At 39.6% G+C, this 22,810-nt stretch overlaps 1 protein-coding gene across 2 annotated transcripts in view; it reads left to right on the forward strand.

Annotated features, from left to right (window-relative positions):
• Nucleotides 1-22,810, forward strand: part of LOC132765606 (inter-alpha-trypsin inhibitor heavy chain H4-like) — a 34,562-nt gene that overhangs the window by 6,020 nt on the left and 5,732 nt on the right. Inside the window, exons 4-18 of one of the 2 annotated variants that reach the window (XM_067463601.1) lie at nucleotides 1,450-1,612; nucleotides 1,711-1,821; nucleotides 1,925-2,053; nucleotides 3,834-3,950; nucleotides 6,038-6,206; nucleotides 7,348-7,473; nucleotides 9,565-9,746; nucleotides 10,404-10,586; nucleotides 11,792-11,931; nucleotides 12,765-12,910; nucleotides 13,695-13,727; nucleotides 13,821-13,871; nucleotides 16,453-16,575; nucleotides 19,451-19,603; nucleotides 20,729-20,921. In XM_067463601.1, the coding sequence (XP_067319702.1) occupies nucleotides 1,450-1,612; nucleotides 1,711-1,821; nucleotides 1,925-2,053; nucleotides 3,834-3,950; nucleotides 6,038-6,206; nucleotides 7,348-7,473; nucleotides 9,565-9,746; nucleotides 10,404-10,586; nucleotides 11,792-11,931; nucleotides 12,765-12,910; nucleotides 13,695-13,727; nucleotides 13,821-13,871; nucleotides 16,453-16,575; nucleotides 19,451-19,603; nucleotides 20,729-20,921 (2,019 nt within the window). The remainder of the gene's footprint in view (nucleotides 1-1,449; nucleotides 1,613-1,710; nucleotides 1,822-1,924; nucleotides 2,054-3,833; nucleotides 3,951-6,037; nucleotides 6,207-7,347; nucleotides 7,474-9,564; nucleotides 9,747-10,403; nucleotides 10,587-11,791; nucleotides 11,932-12,764; nucleotides 12,911-13,694; nucleotides 13,728-13,820; nucleotides 13,872-16,452; nucleotides 16,576-19,450; nucleotides 19,604-20,728; nucleotides 20,922-22,810) is intronic. The other variant, XM_067463602.1, reaches the window with a different exon arrangement.

Here is a 22,810-nt window from a genome sequence, read left to right on the forward strand (position 1 = left end):
GGCAAGCATTCAATGCCTAAATATAACAAGCAATACAAATATAATAGCAAAAATAACGCAACACATGGTAACGTATTATAACTTTACATATAAATTTAAATGAAGCATAACCTATCAAATAAATTATATCAAACATAAGACAGAACAGTGAACAGAAGCATCAATTTTATCTTAAGGTCTGGAACTTTCCAGGTGTTTAATTAATCCAGTTTTCTCCGCATTATTTCGGTTTTACCTGGGGCATCATTTGGATGCCTCAGGTAAAACTGAGACAGGTTCTACATTTTCATCCTGTCTGGAAGGGCCCTAAGAAATTGAGAAGGCAAATTGTACATGTTGTAGTAAAGTTCAGTATCTTGTTCAATTGAGATTTTAGTTGCTTTGTTGCTTTTTAATATGGCAATTGTAATAGTAACATTTGGGCTCTGGTACAAGCTAATTCATTTGAATACTTATATTTCACCATAAGATGTTAAGTCATTATACAAAAAATCAATTTAAACAATTTAAAATAGCACAAGATCATTTAAATGGACTAAAATTATATTATGTATCTGAACAACTTAAAGCTGTTTTGAAACCATGTGTATATATAGACCTGAACAAAAATATTTGGTCTCAAAAGCTTTAATTAAAAATGTATGAACTCCATGCCAAGATGAAGCCAGCATCAAAATGAAAGCAGGATCTACGCCCTTGGGCTTCCAACGGAAGGATGTTCCCTAACTGGGCTCCCATACAGAGAAGGGCTTCTCCCCCATCCTCCCAGTCTAAATTTTAGACTGGAAGATTAGAAATGCATAATTAACATATTTTTTTTACAGTAGCTCCCCAAGCTCTGATTCATGAGAGTGCTGCATATATTTGGCCTTTGGACAAACTTTCAGCATGGAATAATACAATACTTTGTGAAAAACACCATGGCTGAGATCCTGCTTAGAACACACATAGCTACCTGCCTTTTGCCTGATATTATACCTATGCTTCATCTCCCAATCTGCCTAGTAAATACACACCTTAAAAGCCCAACAGGCACAATATGTGACACTGGTGAGTGAGGAACTGAAGGTTGATCCGTCCAGCTCCCTCCCATCTGTGATGCACAGTGTGTCAAGCAGAAGTAGGAACCTGCATGGGGTCTTGTTGCAACGCCTCATCACATTACAGCTCACTGGTAAGAGTGAACTGGATGGATCATTCTTCAGTATCCAGCTCATCCATGCTACAGAACTCGTTGGTTTTGACAAGTTGGTTGCCTGGTTTTTAATGTGGGCTTTAGAGGCATTCTTGGTTAGAGCATTGGCACTATCATTGTAAATGTGAATATGAAACAATTGAGAGGTCAAAAGTCTAGATCATGGCAGCATAATTTCTTAATGAGATGCTGACCAATGTTTCCTGCCCAAACATACACATTAGGAAGCCTAAATTATTGTTTCTTATTTCCAGATCAACCGGAAGAAAATTAGAACAGTTTCAAGTTAAAGTCAACCTTGCAGCAGCTGCCAAGGTTACCTTTGAGCTGGTCTATGAGGAGCTGCTAAAACGGAAGCTGGGAAAGTATGAACTGCTAATTAAGGTCAAACCCAAACACCTAGTTAATCACTTCCAGGTAAGGCCGGAAAAAGGTTTTTGCCCCACTGGACAGCAGCCCACTGGCACCACTTTAGAGCTGAAAAACATAACCCTTGGTTGCTCTTATTTTTCCAGATCGATGTCCATATTTTTGAACCACAGGGTATAAGTTTCTTAGAGACTGAAAGCACGTTCATGACCAATGACCTGAATGACGCCCTCACAAAGGTGCAGAATGAGACCAAGGTAAATTCCATGATTCAAATGCCTTTTAATAGCTTTGAAACACTCACCCTTGTCCTTCCATGCCAGATTAACAAACTCTTTTATTTCTACTTCTAACTTTCAGGCTCATATTTCATTTAAACCAACTTTAACTCAACAAAGAAAAAGCCCCGAACTGGAGGAAACTCTGCTGGATGGAGATTTTCTCATCCACTATGATGTTAAAAGGAGTGCTACTGCAGGTGACATACAGGTAAGAGAGAAATCTCTAGTGGAAAAACCTTAGAGAAAAATCATAGCATTGCAGACTCATAGAGTTGGAAGAGACCATAAGGGCCATCCAGTCCAACCCCATACTATGCAGGAAAATACCACTAAAGCACTTCCCAAAAAACCATTAACGGATTGTTTGAGCTCAGATTCATGCAGTGATTTTTTTTTCAGTGAAACCATTAGGAGAAACACTAACCTTTTATTTCATTGAGGAAATTTTAGTTACTGGGAAGGGAGGGGGGCATGCATTATTTGATTTTATATTGCAATTCGGTCCTAAAATTGGGACCCAAGGGAACTCACAATATGATTTTTGAAAACACACAGTAAGTTATACTGCTGTACATTTTTAAACAAATTAATAATATTGATTTAATATTATAATTTATTGCATGTTTAGTTGGATTTGTTTTTAGGAAGCACTGGATCTCTCAAGCACAAGCACTCAAACTGGTGAAGAAGAAACTGGTTAACAACCAGTCCCATGGCAACACAAGATGATAAAGAAACAGATCTAGTCTTCTTTGTAAAACATATTAAAATAGCTGTACTTATATTACTTGTCTATAATGAAATATATGGTCTAATGAAGGAGAGAAAAGGAAGATAAAGTTGTTGCATGTTAGAGTAACTTTTTGAAAATGGATATCATAACCTTTTGGAAAATGGCATTCATAACTTTTTGGGAAAGCCAGGAATCTTTTGGAAAGACATGACCGTGTTAGAGATTGTAACTTTTTGTAAAGTATGATCTTCCCGAGAAGAGTTAAAAACTCTCTTGAGTCAACCTTCTCCTTAGTGGTAAATATCCACTAGTATTCATGCAAGGCAATTAGGTTTCTCAGCTGTTAGACTGATATACTTAGATATCTCTTTGAGCTGTTAGGAACAAAGATATGCCAATTCACAAAAACATATATAACAGAGTTTCAGAAGTATTCTTTTCAGTTGCCCAAAAACATCTACTCTCCCTTAAAACATCTTGGTTTAAATCATGCTCTCAAGAGACCAAATAACATAGTTGGTTTACTCACAAACTTCATGTATTCAATATATGAGTACATTGCATATCAATCCAGTTACAAATAGGATTTGAAATAGTTTCTCTGTGCAGATAACACAGGGCATCTTCCGTATAATCAACAGTCCAAAGCCTAAAGCATCTCTCTATTCTGAGAGTCTAATAGAGTCTTTTAAAGCATACTGTTTCTAAAATGGAGTCTGAGATCCGAATAGTCCCAGATCTGATCACATGGTCTGCAGCCCCTCCCACAACATAAGAGTTAAGGAAAACTGCATATACATATACAATACAGTAAGCAAGAAATAACTAGTATAGGAGCCTTGTAGAAGGTTGCAATTTCTAACCATAACACAGAGAAAAAACAGGAAGTCACTATAAATATATGTTACCAACTCCAAACTAGCAATTAGTGACTGTAGGCATGTAAAGGTTGTGAACTAAAATTGCCTCCAGTAATACAAATCAATGACGTTTGGGAGTGGGTGTCCTTAGATTTAAAAACAAAGTGCTCTGGCTGCTTTGATTATAAGCAGGGACACCTGTACTTTTCATACAGCAGGCTTGTGTGCATGTGAAATCCCTGGCTGATATGAGGAAAGATTTCTGAAGTGTAATAGAAATTATAATCACTGTATATATGCCAGCTACCCTTATTTCCATGAACTCTTATTCCATGTGATGTTGCTTTTCAACATCTCACGGGTAACTCATCACTGATTCTTTTTGTTTGTTTCAGATTGTGAATGGGTATTTTGTGCATTATTTTGCTCCCAGTCAAATGTCAACGTTTCCCAAAAACATCATCTTTGTTATAGATAAAAGTGGTTCTATGTTTGGCAAGAAAATCCAGCAGGTAATTGTTATTACAGGAAACTCCATCGGCTGTTTACTCATTCTGTTTTTGCTACACTAAGCATGGTCTAAAGCAGTGGCTCTCAACCTGTGGGTCCCTAGTTGTTTGGACCTTCAACTCCCAGAAACCCTAACAGCTGGGATTTCTGGGAGTTGTAGGCCCACCAGTTGAGAACCACTGGTCTAAAGTCTAACAACCACAAGAGTGCGTCCCTTTTGAAATAATTCTAGTGAAGCTTGGTTTATTAGCTACTCCCACCTTCCTCCATCATCGAGACCACAGAATCAAGAAAGTACTGTGTGTATGTGGCAGGGATGGGAAGATTTTTTTTTTAAAAAAATTGAAGAACATGTTTCTTGAATATCCCAATGAGAAAAATCTTGGACTGAGGAAATTCATTGCAGTTTAGTACTTATTTTATGTAAAATTTGCACATGATTCTTTTGAACATGCCAAAAATTGAAATGCCAAAAATTTGTACATGATTCTTTTGAACATAAAATGAAAAAGCCAAATATGTTTCCTGCACTGAAAATTGCAGGACACATATTTGGCATTTTCATTTTGCACATAAAATGCTGTTTCCTGCAATCATATGGAAATTTTGGTAGAAAATCAGTCTTGCACTGTGAAAACTATTTCCTGTTATATGAGTTAACTTAAAAGGGGAGGAGTAGCAGTATATAGTTATAGAGTGCCTCTCATAATTCTTGACATTACTATAGGAAAGAACATTTCAAGAGAGAATAATATCTCATTTCATGAAATACTCATGGTCCATGGTGGTGGAGGGAGAAAGTTTAGTCCTGGGGCCACACACAGCTCTCAAGGCACATTTTGTGGCCCTTGTCCCCTCCAGACTCCACCAACTACCCTTTCCTGCTTCTTTCCAAAACAGTGAACTGTTTTTATTGGAAGATGGGGACAATGGCAAGGCATCTTCTCACAAAGTAGCAATGCCAATCCTGTTTTTTCAGTTGAGACCTCCAGCTAGTTCTTCCTTGGGGAAGGGAGCATATTTTGGTAACATGTATGAACCTCAGTGGCTCCAAGACAGAAGAGTTGCCTTAAGGCAGCTGCAGATGTCACCCATGCTTAAAGTCTGGAATTCACAGAAGATCAAAATTTAAGATGATGTCCAAAGCTAAGAAGCTATCTCCAGCATATTCAAGGCCAGGTGTTCATTATTTACAGCAATATAAATCATTTAAAATTGATTAAAATGTAGCACACTCATCCCATGAAAAAGACATTCTACTTATCCAATTAATCTGTATTTCTAAATACTTTATAAGTAAAGAGCTTTGGCTGTTGGCAAAGGCAGAGCAGAGAGAGAGCCAGACTAGCTTCTCGGGGAAGGCAATTCCACCATTTGAGAATAGCCACTGAACAGGATCTCTCATGTCAGAACTAAAAGGAAATAAAGACTAGGCTAGGGAGAAACAGGGTGTTTACACATTACACAGGCTCCATCTACACTGCCATATAATGTAGTTTCATAATGCAGTTCAACTGCATTGAACTGCATTATATGACAGTGTAGACTCTATAATGCAGTTTAACTGCATTGAACTGCATTATATAACAGTGTAGACTCATATAATGCAGTTTAACTGCACAGAATTTTATTATATGAGTCTACACTGACCATATAACACAGTTTCAAATGGGATTGTGTGGCAGTCTTGATGGACCCACAGTTAGGATTCTGCATGGCTGAATCCTATAGAATCTTCAGGTCTGTAGTTTCAGGAGGCAATAGAGCTCTATGACTGAAAATTTAAGTATCTTGTTGCCTAAATTGCAAATTCCAGAATTCCAGAATTCTGAATCTAAGCTGTATTTTTTCTAGAATAAATCAAAATATTAACCCCAATTTGAAATTGTATTATGGCATTATTCTGCCTTCTTCCAATTTCCGGAGCTTTTAGCCATAATTTGATGGCTCAGTTAAGTAAAATCCTTTAGATGCCTGCCTATTAATCAATTATATGAAATCTGAATCCTACCAGAATGCACATTACACTTCACAATCTGACTACAACAATGTGCTAGAAAATTATATCCTACTTTTCTCATTTCCACAGACAAAGGAAGCCCTGCAAAAGATTTTAGATGATCTGAACCCTGAGGATCATTTTAACCTGGTTGTCTTTAGTGGACATATTTCTGAGTGGCAGCCATCTCTGTTGATAGCCAGAGAAGAGAACGTGGAACTGGCTAAACAATATGTTCGTACTATTTCAGCACAGGGAGGTAAATCTGTAGATTGAGTAGGCAAGTCAAGATTCCCCATATATCCCAAAAATGCATAGATTTAATTCCTTTAAGTTTTTTTTTTTTTTTTTGCTGCTGTTGACTATATATGCTATCAGTTTTGTCTTCATCTCTTCCTGCATGTGATTTTTAATTTTGCTCTGAATTATTGAGGGCCCTTCTACACAGGCCTAAAACTTGAGCTAAAACACGGGAACAGATGATGTTTCCAGCTAATCAGTTTCAAACTGGAGTAAACCGAATTCACTCGGTTTAATCCAGGTTCTAAAAACACCTGTAAATATCCAGACCTTAAGCTAAGGTCTGGATCTTTACAGGTAGGGCCCTGTGGGGACTGACTCCAGAAACTGCTTCTGCAGTCCTGGGAGTCAGTCCCCGCAGCCATCCCGCTTCTTTGGCCTCCCCAAAGTCTGGAGGAGCAAGATGTCACCCCTCTCCCCTCTCAGCCCCCCATTCCCTTCTCCGAAACTTATCTGGAAAGCTCTGTAGTCATGTCAGAATGACATTTCAGAAGGTGTGTGTGTGTGTGTGTGGGGGGGGGGGGGGTTCTGATCCAACTATAGAGCTCTTCAGAGGGGCCTGTGCGGCTGGCTGGCCCCTTGGGTATAAGTTTCGGTGGTGGGAATAGGGAGGCTGGAGATAGGGCTGGATGCCCTCCTGGGTCAATCTTTGGTTTACCCGGGATGTCATCTACTCCCCCCCCCCCAAAGGGAAAGTCCGGATTTGGGAGCTGGAGTGGGAACAAAGTCCCAAGAGGAATCAGAATTTTATATTCCGATTTCTCTCAGGACTTCCATATGTCTCAAAGAGTCTTGAGTTTATTAATTCAATCCTGCAAATATTTAATTTTTAGTTTACATTTTGATTTCAATACTTATGTAAGGTATATGAACAAACATTTTCTTTTTTTCTTCATGTTTTGAGGTTACTTTCTTTCTTTTTTGCTTTTGATTTAAGCTTCTATAATTTATTTAAGTACATTTCTTTTGTCATTCCATCATATCTGGTTTATTCAATCCTTTTGGGCTTTCTCCATAACTTAGAAGTTTCCTCTGTACAGAGCTTTGATGAACAGCCCAATTCCATGGTAACATTAACTATGGTTTCTTCTCTTTCACAGGAACAGATATAAATGGTGCACTTCTAGCTGCAATAAATTCACTGGACAAAGCCACTTCTGCTGAATTGTTGCCAGAGCAAAGTATTTCAATGATTGTGTTGCTGACAGATGGTCAACCTACTGTTGGTAAATTAGCAATAACAGCATAACTCATTTTCTTTCTCTTTTCATATATCTATATATAGTTACAGGTATATAAATAGATCCAACCAGTCCATACTTCAGGAAATAAAGCCCGACAGCTCATTGGAGGGAAGGATATTAGAGGCAAAGATGAAGTACTTTGGCCACATAATGAGAAGACAGGAAAGCTTAGAGAAGACAATTTTGCTGGGGAAAATGGAAGGAAAAATGAAGAGAGGCTAACCAAGGGCAAGATGGATCGATGGTATCCTTGAAGGGACTGGCTTGACCTTGAAGTAGCTGGGGATGGCCACAGCTGACACTTAGCTCTGGGGTGGGCTGGTCCATGAGGTCACAAAGAGTTGGAAGCGACTGAATGAATGAACAACACATCATATAAATAGATACACACACACACATATCATAGAGTTTGACAAGACCACAAGGGTCATCCAATCCAACTCCCTGCCATGCATATATATGCACTGTCTCGCAGACATATATATGTTAAGTGTTAACACATACATATCAACATTACATTAGCATCATTAAAAACAATATGAACTATTTTATTATCTGATATATCCATATTCCTTCCACTCAACAGTCTACAACAGTGGTGGCGAACCTATGGCACATATTTCAAAAGAGGCACACAGCACAGCGCCCTCTCTCCTGGCACATGGACCATCGCCCCCTGATCGCTTGCTCACTTGCCTGCTTGCTCACCCCCTCTGCTCGCCCACCCTCTGCCTGCTACCTGCCCATCACCCATCCGCCATCCACCCCTTATTTGCTCGTTGCCCACCAGCTAGCTCCTGTTAGTTGCTCAGCGCTTGCCTCCAGTCCGCCCCCCACTCACCCCCGTGCTCCTCACCCCCCATCACTGGTTGTTCATCACTGGTCTACAGTATCAAAACCATCCTCAAAGTTTCTCTTGCTAAAAAAGTAAAAATACAGGCTTCTTGAGACACTATTGACATAACCATGTACATGAGAGAGATTTAACTATGTAGAAAAATCTGTATTAGATAAAAGGAAGGAGAGAAAAGAAGAAATGAAAAAGGAAGGGCGGATCTTTTTTATTCTTTATATGTGTCCACAGATTGCTTCATGAATGATCTTTCATGGATTTATCCGTGTATTCTATTTCTTCTTTGTGTTTGCTCGTTTCCTTAGCTTTTAATATCCATATATCTATGTTGGGTTTACTTTTGTCTTTCTGTTCATACACTATGTGCCTTTTAAAAACCGACCCAGTTCAGTTATTTGTATTTCAAAATCAACACACACACAATTTATTTTTATATATTCTGCAGTATGTTTGCATATTTATCCTTGTCATGTGATAGAGCCTAATTACCAACATAGGCCGAAGTACATTTCAAAGTCATTGCTTTTATAAAATACATTTGGAGAAAGAAATCCAAAGCCCTCCCAGGATGCATCTACACTATATAATTAATGCCATGGCTTAATGCTATGGATTCATGGGAATAGTTTTACAATATCATAAGCCTTTTCTTCCAAAAAGCCCTAGTGTCTCAGCCAATGAAACATCCCAGGACTCCATACCATTGAGCCATGGCAGTTAAATTGATGTCATTTTGCATTAATTCTACACAGTAGGGGCACCACCAGTGTCCATACAATCCCACATACTCATTCATAATCTGGAGCTGGTGTAACTGTTGCAATTTTATCAAACTGGGATCAGGAAGCAAAGCCCTTTGTCCCTTCCACATTGCTGTTGTGAGCCCAAAAAGGCTGCGGATTGGGTGTCCATCCACTTGATAATCTTTTCACTATAGTCAGGAAGAACATTCTGTATATAATTTTTACACAAGCATACTTTGGAGAAAATCCCAGTGAATTCAACGGAGGATATATTTCTAAGCAGACAAGTCTATGATTGCATTGTTAGCTGCTAAGCATTCATTAGTGGTTTGCTGTTAATAGTCTTCATTAATGGTTGTTTGTTAATTGGGCATGGGAGTGGTATCTAAATTATGTGTTATGTTGCACTAAAGTTGAATTTAGAACTTGTGTTACATTATCTAAGATATGTTTGCATTTTTTTTAAAAAAATGATAGGTGAAATAAATGTCAGGAGTATTGAAACAAACATAAAGAGGGCTAATGATGGAAAATACTTCCTCTTCTGCCTTGGATTTGGTTTTGATGTCAGCTATACATTCCTGGAGAAACTGGCCTTGGAGAACCGAGGCATTGCTCGTCGTATATATGAGGACTCGGATGCAGCCTTGCAGCTCCAGGTATAATAAAAGCATGGTGTTATAATTAATTCTATATAATTATGTATTAATGTATTGTCAAAGGCTTTCATGGCTGGAATCACTGGGTTGTTGTAGGTTTTTTCGGGCTGTATGGCCATGTTCTAGAAGCATTCTCTCCTGACATTTTGCCTGCATCTATGGCAGGCATCATCAGAGGTTGTGAGGTCTGTTGGAAACTAGGAAAATTGGGTTTATATATCTGTGGAAAGTCCAGGGTGGTAGATAGAACTCTTGTCTGTTGGAGCTAAGTGTGAATGTTTCAATTGGCCACCAACAGACAAGTGCTCTTTCTCCCACCTTGGACTTTCCACAGACATATAAACCCAATTTTCCTAGTTTCCAACAGACCTCCCAGCCTCTGAGGATGCCTGCCATAGATGTAGCCAAAACCTCAGGAGAGAATGCTTCTAGAACATGGCCATACAGCCCGAAAAACCTACAACAACCCAATCATGTATTAACCAGCCACACATTTGCCTATGTAGATCTAGATCAAGCTCTTTAGAGCTAGAATTATTTAATTAGATGACTATAATACCTATTTTAAAATTAATTATTCACCTAGAAGGTTTCTATATTTTCCCGACTGCAAAAGATTTCTTCCTATGGTTGACTCTTTTGCCTGTTTCCTTCAAGGACTTTTACCAGGAGGTTGCTACTCCCATCCTAAAGGAAATTGCAATGACGTACCCAGACAATGCAGCCCTGGAGATCACACGGAACAATTTCAAGGTGCTCTTTGAGGGCTCAGAAATTGTCGTAGCTGGAAAACTTAGTAATGAGGTTGATGTTCTTCCTGTGGAAATTAAAGCTCAGGCAGTAAGTATTATCCTATTTTTCCATGAATGGGGGACTATGAAGGGGACACAATAAATTATTATATCTGTGATCACTATCCAGTCATCTACTTTCTTGTTCAACAGCAGTGGAAATGGTAGTTTCTTGTATCCATTTTTCTATTGTGTCTTTTCTTGAGCCTATTTATGTGGGCTACAAAATCTAGAGTTGGTTCAAAGCATTGCTGCTATAGAGTTTACACTGAACTTCTCCCAACTATAGCAGTGGCAGGATTGGAGTCTTAACCATTCAGTGTACCTGAGCCTGGATGGACACCCTTATCTATGTCATTTTTCCTGACTGCCTGTCACCGCCTGAGCAACTTGGAAAAGGGAAGAAAGGAGGGAAATGATCTTCCTCCTCTTTCCAAATCACTTGGGCGTGTTGGCTGATATTGGCAAAGATCCTCAACAATGGCTGGGAGCAATTGCTGATTTTGACAGAAGTGGGAGGATCCAGGAGGATCACATACCCTCTCTCCATTACTGCAGATAGCACTTACTTTATTTCTAATGTTTATAGCTTGGCCATGATTACAGCAATTTACTGCCATGGTTAGAGGACCACAGTTTGACTGAATCTGCGTTGATGTTTTTATATGTACATGTGTTTTGTTCTATTGTATTTTATATTGTGCTCACTCTTATGTTGTTTTAGGCACTTTGTGCCATCTGTAAGACACCCTGAGTCCCTTCAGGGAGATAGTTGCAGGATATAAAAATAAAATTATAATTATTATTATTATTATTATTATGACCAAAAGCGTTTTCATTGAAAGTGCCGTTTGACTCATTTGTAAGAATTGTTAATTCAGAATTTGGCTGGAGTGTTTTCTTAATTTGTTATTTAGTTTTTTCAATACAGTCAATTTTTCTCGCGTTTTTAAAATGCTGTTGAAGGAAGATAAATATTAGTTAAATCACCTTTAAGTGCGGTATGTAGTAGAACAAGATTTACTTTCTTCCTCCTTCTCCATCATGCCAACAACACTGTATTACTTTCCCTCCTGAACCTGTTCTGGAGTGGTTCATAAGTCTTTGGAGCAGGTTTTGGCAGTGGGAGATTTGCCCGAGGGACCATTGTACCCCATTCTTGGTTTGGCTGCTCTATCAGTAGAACAACAACCATTGTCTCCCATTATCCGATCAGGTGCTACTATGAATAATCCACTCATCTCTCCCCTACAGCTTTCCAGTTACCTGACTCTTAAGGAAGATGCAAATGTAACAGAAAAGGAGCAAATATTTCAACATCAGGAATACATATTTGGAGACTTCATAGAGAGACTGTGGGCCTACCTAACGATTCAACAACTATTAGAACAATCGTAAGAAAATACTATGCTTGTCTTTCTTTTCAAAGAAAGGGTTATGTGCTTTAAGTTTACAGGAGATAATTTCAAAGCAGAGGTAAAACAATGCTGACATTTTCCCAGGGAATTCCATTGCATCCTCGTGTCACTAAAAGGGAGTACATATTTGAAACACAAAATCAGGACTTTTGAAGCATGTAATTCTTTTTATCTGATCTAAAATAGCTGTAAGTTTTTTACTACTTCCAAAGCAGGATTCCTAAAACTTACACGCCTCAGTAGTCAGACCTACAAATCAAGTTTATGCTTTTTCTTACAGTAGTCCATCACAGCAAATTATTTTACTTACTTAGGCAATCCCTCATAGCTCGAGGATGATTGTCTTCCAGATGTGGTGTCTTGGCGGAGGGTCCGTAGTGGCTGTGGAGCCCTATTCTTGATCCGCATGTTTTCCCACAGCGAGGACATCAGTTTCCAGATGGAAGGTGGTCCTGGTCAGGGTTGGCTTGATGTGCCTTCCTCTTGGAAAATTTCTCCCTTTCGCCCTCCATTCATGCCTCTTTGAATTCTGCAGCACTGCTGGTCACAGCTGACCTCCAGTTAGACCATTGAAGGGCGAGGGCTTCTGAGTACTGTGTCTGTCACAGTTTTTGAGGTTGACTTTAAGCCAAGTATGCTGAAGGAATAAAGTGTAGGTGGGGAAAATCATGTGTTATGTCAAACATCTTTCATCACATGGAGAATCATCCATGTGACAGCAACAATACAACCCTCCCCAAAAGGCATCATTTACTTCATGCCTTGAAGTAGAGATTAAATAATCAAATGATGCTCATGTTTCATTTTAGTGTTTTAGTTAAAGAAGAAGAGCAGAAAACCCTGGAAACCAAAGCTCTGAACCTCTCTTTGAAGTTTAACTTTGTTACCCCTCTAACTTCCATGGTGGTCACTAAACCTGAAGCGGAAGAAGTGGCAAACAAACCTACAGAAGCAGGTAAGTGAGCAGAAGATGTGTCAACAGAAGAAATACGATAGATTGTAGCACATTCTTCTAAGTACCCGTTTGTATGTATGTATGTATGTATGTGGGTGGGTGGGTGGATGTGGGGATGGGAGGAGTGGGTCTTAATACACAAACAAGAATAAATCTAAGTGCCTCACATATTGGGGTGAATTGGAATAATGTCACTCTCAATACAAATATTTTATTGATGTTGTACATATTTATTATTTGGCAAATGGTTACAGTGAAATAATGATCACGCTTTTAAATATGATACCTGGTCTAGCTTGGCAACATCAGCAATGGAAATTGATTATTCTCAAATGGGGATCTGCACAATACATACAAGGCTCAGTATGTTCCACCAAACATCAACCATGTTAACAGATTTCTAACTGAGAAGGAAGTGGCATTTTCATTTAACAAGTTCTAAACCGCACCCCATTATGGCTTGGCTCCGTGGGCAGTGCTTTTGCATGTGCAAATCTGGGCTCCCAGTTTTTGCAGGTCACACCTGATCTTTGTGTCGTATCTGATATTTTTCTGGGGCAAGGGTGCTTGAGTGAGTAACTAAATGTGCCAAAATCAACTGCTTCAACTTGAAAGAATTTTCCATTGACCTAATTTGTCTTATTTCCAAAAGGAATCCATTCAGGCCTCTGGCAAAAGCAATGTAAAGTAGATGCAAACATGGAGAAGGTATTAAGTAAGGTGAACAGTAGGATTTGCTGTATAATAAGGCTGATGTTCCTTATGTCCTTGTTTCTTTCTCCAGATAATGAGAAACTCGGAAGACATGGAATTCCAGGTTAGTATGCAATCTCTATTTGCGATCCAATACCAGCAGTTTATTCCTAACACCTTGTATTACTAGAAAAATAACTCTGGAAATATCTTACAGTGTATGCCACATCAGGATCCAGCCAGTCATCGCATCGTTTCAGAGGAGGAGGTATTCTTAACAACATCTTGTCCTAAATAATAAGTACAGGGAAGATGTGTGCTGAGGCAAACAATCCCTTCACCTGGAAAATTATATTACAAACCTCCTTGTTTTAATTTTCCAAATCTTTAACTAAATATAAACTTGATGAAAACTAAGAGTCCAATCTGAGTATACAAATAGTATCTCAAAACTATTTTTAAAATTTAAAAAGTATTTTGAATGTGCGGGGAGATAGGGAGAGTTGAAGGAATGTCAGCTATGTTTTTCAGAACTGAAGGAGTATAAATGACTACTTGCATCTCGTGAGTCCTTTCAATGTAGTGGCTAAAATTACCCCGCTGTGCCACTGGACGTGAGCTTCATATTCCAGGCGGGACCCCTGGCATCAAATCACATGGGTCCTTCTTTTCCTTTGGGCCATTTCCTTTCTCTGTGCCCTCGCTGTTACTGTTACTCAGTCTATCCATTACATATCTATTACTACTAAATCTCAAATGGCAGATTATTAAAAGATGATAATCCAGATTATCTGCTTTGAGATAGATTATTTAAAACTACATTGGCATATAATTCAATTAAACAGGTAATTTGGATTTTATATGGCAGTGTAAATGGGGCCTATGTTGCTTTAGAACCCTTCCACATCGACCCAAAATTCCAGGGCTGACCTGGTTGCATCCTCAGCCCCCTTGGTGAAAGCTCCCAATGCATCAAAATGTAGCCACTACCCTAGCAAATGTGTAAGTTTTGTGGCTGGTGTGTGGCCTGAATCCCAGGAGGAACTGGGATTAAATATCTCGGTGTCTCCCAGGATTTGGTCCTGTCTGGAAGAGCCCTTAAAAAAACAACCCCCCCCCCCCAACAATGTATGAGTTCTTCCAGACTAAAAATGAGAGCTCTCACAAACCTTATTATTGGTTTTGATAGTGAATCTGTGCAGCAGTTAGAGATCCTGATAATGGAGCAAAGACACCAGTGGCTTGGAAGCTTGATTTACCCTGCCCTGTATTCCAGGATCTGATCCCAGATTATCTGCTTTGAACTGGATTACGTATATATGAGGCTGGATCTACACTGCCCTATATCCCAGGATCTGATCCTAGTTTATCTCTTTATCTAAGGTTATCTGACAGTGCAGATGCATATAATCCAGTTCAAATCTGGGATCAGATCCTGGGATATAGGGTAGTGTAGATCCAGCCCAAGACTACACTGCCAGATAATCTGGGATAAGCAGATAATCCGGGTCCGGGATCAGATCCTAGGATATAGAACAGTGTAGATCCAGCCGGAGAAAAAGATTAAAGGCTTTATTGAAGAAACAGCACTCTAAAATAAGAAGTTTACTTGAATCTAATTTCATTTTAGGGAACAGCTGAGAAAGGACTCATGGGAAGTAAGGAGGTATCCATTTATATCACAAAGGGATCAGGATAGGTAGACAAGAAGGGAGGACACTTTGAGTCATTCAAACAATATAACCCAATTATTACTGCCGGCTCTGAGGCATTATTGACTTTTCATTGTTGTAATTCAGAGAGGCATCTCATCATGTTGCATAGAGATTCAAACTGCTTTCAGTTCCTCTAAAGGCTATGTAGGCATTGCTGACACCTTTAATCTCTCATGAAAATCCAGGCAACTTGGTTGATCAGCATACAAATCTTACCTGTCTTTTTACTCAGACCCCATTTTCTTATTTTAGAAAAACAGTGCTCTGAACATTTCAATAAAACATTCAGAAATAGTGGGTTGTTGTAGGTTTTTCCGGGCTATATGGCCATGTTCCGGGCCATATAGCCCGGAAAAACCTACAACAACCCAGTGATTCCGGCCATGAAAACCTTCGACAATACATTCAGCAATAGTGTTTTCCCACCCCACATTCAGATGGTGAGAGAAAGAATGGGCAAAGAAGACAATACAGACAACTGTATAGTCCCTTAGGTGTGTTGAACATGTGGAGTAAATGCTATTGTTGACTGCTGTGTTTGTTGTTATAGCTCTCTGGGACTTTACAAAAAAAAAAAAAACCCAAAGCAGACAATGTTCTTACTGTTCTGAATAATTTGACTACAATTGTCAGTACAAGCAACAAGGTTTTTTTTTTAAAAAAAAAAAATCCATACTATATCACAACCAAAAAAATTTCCAAGAAATTGAATGTTTATTTACTTGCAATAAACTTAGAACTCCAGGTTGGTTGTACAATGTACAATTAATGCAGTTTGGCACCACTTTCATTGCCATGGCTCACTACCATGTAATCCTGAGATATATAGTTTGGTGAGGCACCAGCACTCTTTGGCCTGAAGAAGACCTTGTAAAACTGCAGCTTCTATGATTCCATAACATTGAGCCATACCAATTAAAATGGTGTCAAACTGCATTACCTCTAAAGTGTAGATACACCTCAAGATCCATCCATATTTTCCTTGGTCAGCTTTGATCATGATGTTAATTTTTATCCATTGTTTGTCCATGTAATTAAGTTCTCCAGCATGTTTAAAGTTATGTGAACTTCAGCTTGTATTCCTTATCACTTTGTCCACTGAGAAAAAAAAATAAGAATGAGCATTTCCCATAGGTGTCTTGGGTCTTCCTGGTGCGCCTGGATTGAGCATCATGAATATGCATCATTTCACAGGGATTCCAGCTGCTGCCTCTATAGAAAGAGATAATCCATATTTCCGAATTATGCATAATCCAGGTATGCAGGTGTTTTTTCTTTATTTTAATGTATTTTTTTCAGATACAAAAAACATGTCCTGTTCTAAATTTTTCCTCATAATCTAGAAAATGATATTCTAGATCTATATTTGCTTTCAGGAAACTATAATATTTCATTTGAATTGAGTAAATATAGGTTTTAAGATGAGATCTGAAAACACTCCTGTTTTGGTCTTTTTTGTGATCAGCATCACATTTTATTTCAAAAGAACACAAGGAGAACCACTGTGCTGTTGCCTTTTTCAGTGTGAGGCAGGATTTGATGTTCCCAAGTCCTCTCCATGCAAAGAAATTTTTCTGGGTAGTCTTGAACTGATCGCCTTTCTTTCATCCTGACCCACTTCACAAGGATGTTGTTGTGTAGATAAACATGGAGAAGTCCTTAGGCGATCCTTTGTTGTCCGAGTATGATGACCTTCTAAGTGTAGGATCTTGGTGGTGGATACATAGGGGACTGTAGAGTCCTATTCTTGACCCACATGTTCTTCCACAGTGAGGACATCTGTTTCCAGGTGGAAGGCAGTTCCGGTCAGGGTTGGCTTGACATGCCTTCCTCTTGGCACATTTCTCCCTTTCGCACTCCATTCGTGCCTCTTCAAAAGGGGAAGAGGAAAGCCATGTCCGCCACCTTAAACTCCTAGGGGAAAGATGGGATAAATTTGGAACTAGTAGACTGTGGTTGGTTAGGTCAGTCAGTTGCTGGCCCATCTTGAAACAGCCCAGAAACAAATTTTAAATGTAAGAACTGTAGATGATCCAAGAAACAATATATGGTGTGTGTATACATACACACACACACACACACACATAGACACACACCCTCCTATATTAATTATTTTCTCGCTCCCACCCCTTTCTTGCTGGAAATAAGAGAAAAGATTGTTGGCATAACAACATAGGGCCACATTTCATGTGATGATGAATGAATATAGCAGGGGTCCCCAAACTAAGGCCCACGAGCCAGATGCAGCCCTCTGAGGCCATTTACTCGCCCCCACCCTAAACTTTAGACATTTGTTGTTCATTCGTTCAGTCGTCTCCGACTCTTCGTGACCTCGTGGACCAGCCCACGCCAGAGCTCCCTGTCGGCCGTCACCACCCCCAGCTCCTTCAAGGTCAGTCCAGTCAGTTCAAGGATGCCATCCATCCATCTTGCCCTTGGTCGGCCCCTCTTCCTTTTACCTTCCACTTTCCCCAGCATAATTGTCTTCTCTAGGCTTTCCTGTCTCCTCATGATGTGGCCAAAGTACTTCAACTTTGTCTCTAGTATCCTTCCCTCCAATGAGCAGCCGGGCTTTATTTCCTGGAGGATGGACTGGTTGGATCTTCTCGCAGTCCAAGGCACTCTCAGAACTTTCCTCCAGCACCACAGCTCAAAAGCATCAATCTTCCTTCGCTCAGCCTTCCCTAAGGTCCAGCTCTCACATCCGTAGGTGACTACAGGGAATACCATGGCTTTGACTATGCGGATCTTTGTTGCCAGTGTGATGTCTCTACTCTTTACTATTTTATCGAGATTGGACATTGCTCTCCTCCCAAGAAGTAAGCGTCTTCTGATTTCCTGGCCACAGTCTGCATCTGCAGTAATTTTTGCACCTAGAAATACAAAGTCTGTCACGGCCTCCACGATTTCTCCCTCTATTTTCCAGTTGTCAATCATTCTTGTTGCCATAATCTTGGTTTTTTTGATGTTTAGCTGCAACCCAGCTTTTGCGCTTTCTTCTTTCACCTTGATTAGAAGGCTCCTCAGCTCCTCCTCGCTTTCGGCCATCAGAGTGGTGTCATCTGCATATCTGAGGTTGTTAATGTTTCTTCCAGCAATTTTCACCCCAGCTTTGCATTCATCCAGCCCCGCACATCGCATGATGTGTTCTGCATACAAGTTAAAAAGGTTGGGTGAGAGGATGCAGCCTTGCCGTACGCCTTTCCCAATCTTGAACCAGTCTGTTGTTCCGTGGTCAGTTCTGACTGTTGCGACTTGGTCCTTGTACAGATTCCTCAGGAGAGAGACAAGGTGGCTTGGTATGCCCATCCCACCAAGAACTTGCCACAATTTATTATGATCCACACAGTCAAAGGCTTTAGAATAGTCAATGAAGCAGAAGTAGATGTTTTTCTGAAACTCCCTGCCTTTCTCCATTATCCAGCGGATATTGGCAATCTGGTCTCTCGTTCCTCTGCCTTTTCTAAACTTTTCTAAACTTTTCTAAACTTTAGACATAGAGTCTCCCTAAGTATGAAATGACTTTAAGGCACACAACAACAACAATCCCAATTACCTTGACTATCTCAACAACCAAAAGCAGACTCACACTTTCTATTGAAATTCTGGGAAGTTTATATTGGTTAAAATTGATATGTGCAGTGTGCATAGGAATTCATTCATTGTTTGTTTGTTTTTTCAAACTGTCCCAACAGTTTGAGGAACCAGGTTAAAAGGTTTGAGGACACCTGCTATAAAGTATGTCAGGAATTTAAAATATTTTGATAACAAACATAGAGTTGGCTGGCTGGCTGGCTGGCTAGGTAAACACTGCCTAAGTTAATGCTAACTACATGTAAATCTTTTTTTAAAAAATACATTTTCTAATGCTGCATCTAACATCACATGGAGCTTGTCCCACAAAATCCAAACACCCTATGCAACCATTCTTTTACAAATTTCAACTTTAGTATTATTTTCAAACTTTTTACAAACATTGCAATGATGAACTCAATATTAACATGCAGAAATTTTAAAGAATTCTCTGTAAATGTTACTTTTGCCAAATATTTCTTCGAAGTTGTTGATACTCTGGAATAAGTAAGAGGAGTTCTGGTTATATGTTTTAAAATGTCTTTCCTTTTTCTCCTAGTCTATGGTGGCACCTTGAGATTGCCTTCTATTTCAACCCATTTATCATATCCACATTTCATCTTGCAACTGCCTAGTGAAAATGATACCATTTGCTTAATTATCAACGGACTGCCAGAAATACCCATGAACTTGTTATCTGATCCTAGAAAAGGTATTTTTAATCTTTCCACTTCTTCTTTTACCGTCCTGATCCTGAATGGCCTAGAAAATATATTTTTTTTATTGGTGGGGTGGGGATGTCCTCCTTCATGATCAGAATTGGAAATTTCAAAGTTCTGCCTTTCTAAGGGTGCTTCCAGACAAGGGAAAAACCTACGATGAAGTGGATTTTTAAAAACCACTTCAGCATGGGTTTTTGTCCTCACACCTCCTCCCAAAATCCATCCTTTCCTGGGTGGGGGGTGTCTGTATGCCCTCCCACTAACCCAAAAAGCCCCAAAAAAGCTCTTAAAAGAAAATTTTACCTGGTAGCCGTTAAGGTACTTCTGGAGTCCTCCTGGTACATAGAAATGACGCTTCAGGAGAAAGGGGAGGGGAGGGGGATGAGGCGGAAAATTGCTCCTCCTCCCCTCTCGCCTCCTGGCACATCATTTCTACATGCCAGGAGGACTCCAGCAGTACCTTAATAGTGGCTGGGTAAGTTATTTCTTCTTTTAAGGACTTTATTGGGGAGGGGGGTGTTGGGGAGGGGGCGGGTGTTGATTGAGCCTGATACAGTCCCTGAGCCCTATCAACACTGCCCAGCCCTTATAAGGCCTGGATCTGTTTGGATGCCTCTGGTAAAAGCTCGACGGGCCCACATTTTGGAGCTTGTCTGGAAGGGCCCTGAGGCTGCATCTATACTATAGAATTAATGCAGTTTGACCCCACTTTGATCACTGCGGTTCAGTTTTATGGAATCCTGAGATTTACAGTTTAGTAAAGCACCAGAATTATTTGGCAGGGAAGGTTAAAGACTTTGTAAAATTACAGTTCCCAGGATTCTATTACATTGAGCCATGGTCGTTCAAGTGAAGTGAAACTGAATTAATTCTATAGTGTAGATGCGCCCTCTGTCATTTTTCCACTTTGAATTCGTGTTAGTTTGTAAGATGTCTTCAAATGCAAATCCTCCCAATACATTTGGCTTCAATACTTGAACATGAATGCTGTTTTTGTCCTTCTAGCCACAGCATGGCTTTTATATTTATTTATTTATTAAAAAAATAAACACTAGCAACCAAATTATAGTTATCCTTATTCTGATTCCTTTGTGACTTTGTTTCTGGGATTTCAGGAATCCAGGTGACGGGCAAACTTGGAAAAGGAGGACAATTTGAGCAGTTTGAAATAGTCTATCTAAAGCCTGAAATGCGAATCAACATCTCAAAAGATGAAATTGTCACGAATGTAAAATGGAATGCAACTATGCTTCCATTGACAACTACGCTTCAATGGACGTTCAACACATCTTACATGCCGATCCAGGGGTAAAACAAAATACTCTTCCTTTTGCAAATAGTAGAACTGACTCATAATTATACATCTGTGTATGTTTCTTTTATATATCTACTGCACATTTTCTCTTGATTTATTTTTCTTATTATAATGCTATAATCATATTAAAATATAGTTATAACCTCTATCTAGATTTTAATTATTAGATTATATTATATAATAGATTACATAAAGAATCTATAGGGCTGGCATGGTATAGTGATTTGAACATTGGACGCTGACCCTGGCGACCAGGATTCAAATCCCTGCTGAGCGATTATAATCAAAGGAGTTGCTTTAGGCAAGTCACACTCTCTCAGCCTCAGAGGAAGGCAAAGGCAACCCTGCTCTGAACAAATCTTTCCAAGAAAACATGTGATAGAGTTGCCATAAATTGGAAATGACCCTTCCACACTGCTCCTCTATTTATTTTAATTATCTATTTACAGTATTTATATTCTGCCCTTATCACCCTGAAGGGAACTCAGGGCAGATCACAGATCATACATATGTGGCAAACATTCAATACTGTTTTATACACAACTAGACAGACAATTATACATAGATAGGAGGTATATGTCGCCTTTCCCCCATCTTTCTGGCATCTTGGAGGGTGTTGTGCTTGATTTCAACCACAGGAGGTGCTGTTGCTCCACCTTCCTGCTGAATAGCTAGTTTGTAACTTTCTCCTTCGGATTGCTGGAATTTCTTCTGGGTGCCTCAGAATACCTCCCCTGTTTTTTTATGAGTAGTACCTATTTACCTAATCACATTTTTGCTTTTGAACTGCTAGGTGGGCAGGAGCTGATCTAAGGCCAGGAGCTCACCTTGCTCCGGGTTTGAACTGGCAGCCTTTTGACTGACAAGATTGACTACAGTTGGTGTTTAACTTGCTGTGCTAAAGCCAGCCCCTCTATCCCAGGATCTGATCCCAGATTATCTGGCAGTGGAGACTCAGGGTGCTTCCAGACAGCATGAAAACATGGGTTTAAGAGGGAGGAGAGAAAAAAACAGGACCCGAGAGCAGACCTGTGGGTCCCGGGATTTCTTTCCCCGCCATTCTCACAGGTCTCCTCTGTCTCAGAACAAGATTTAGGGTGGACAGGGGACATTCAGCAAAAATTTTGTTTTTTAAAAAAACACACCTTGTTATGCACTGAACTGTATATTGTGCACATGTGAATATCTTAATATAAATATAAGCAGATTCACATGTGCACATACGAAGTTCAGCATATAATACAGTGTACTTCCATTGGATTTCTCCCTTCCCCTAAGTGTTTATTCAAGCTCTGTTTAATATTATACCATTTAAAAGAAAGAGTTTCAGAGTGTTCTAATCGCTCTCAGTTTGTGCTTCCTTCAAATCAGCTGTGTGTCTGTTTGACAGCCTAATCAGCTGTTTTGGGCTTTTTAAAGGTGGACATGTCCTGGAGCAGTCTTCACGGGGGGGGGGGGGGGGGAGGAAATCACGTGTTTTTCGCAAGTGCAAGGATATACAGGGATGTGAATATACACATTTTTGGTCAGAATCAGGATAAAAAGGGAACTTTTTACTCCATGTTTTTCAGCCACTGCAGCAAATCAGCTCACATTTAGCTCTAACGCCATGTAGCCACCCCCTTTTTAACACTGGAAATCCTATGCTTTAGGTACTGTGTAGATGGACCCCATATAACCCAGTTGAAATCATCTGGGATCAGATCCGGGGATATAGGGCAGTGTAGAGGGGGCACAAAGGCAAACAACAACAATATAACTATATCCTGGTCATTCGCAGTCACACCTTTTCTCAAGGGTCAATATTTCATTTAACCAAATATGTGAAACTTTGTACATCTACTGTAAAATTACATATTGAACTTGGAGAGGACCCTTGTGA

This window comes from Anolis sagrei, chromosome 2 (genome assembly GCF_037176765.1).
Source record: "Anolis sagrei isolate rAnoSag1 chromosome 2, rAnoSag1.mat, whole genome shotgun sequence".
In the NCBI taxonomy this organism is placed as follows: domain Eukaryota; kingdom Metazoa; phylum Chordata; class Lepidosauria; order Squamata; family Dactyloidae; genus Anolis; species Anolis sagrei.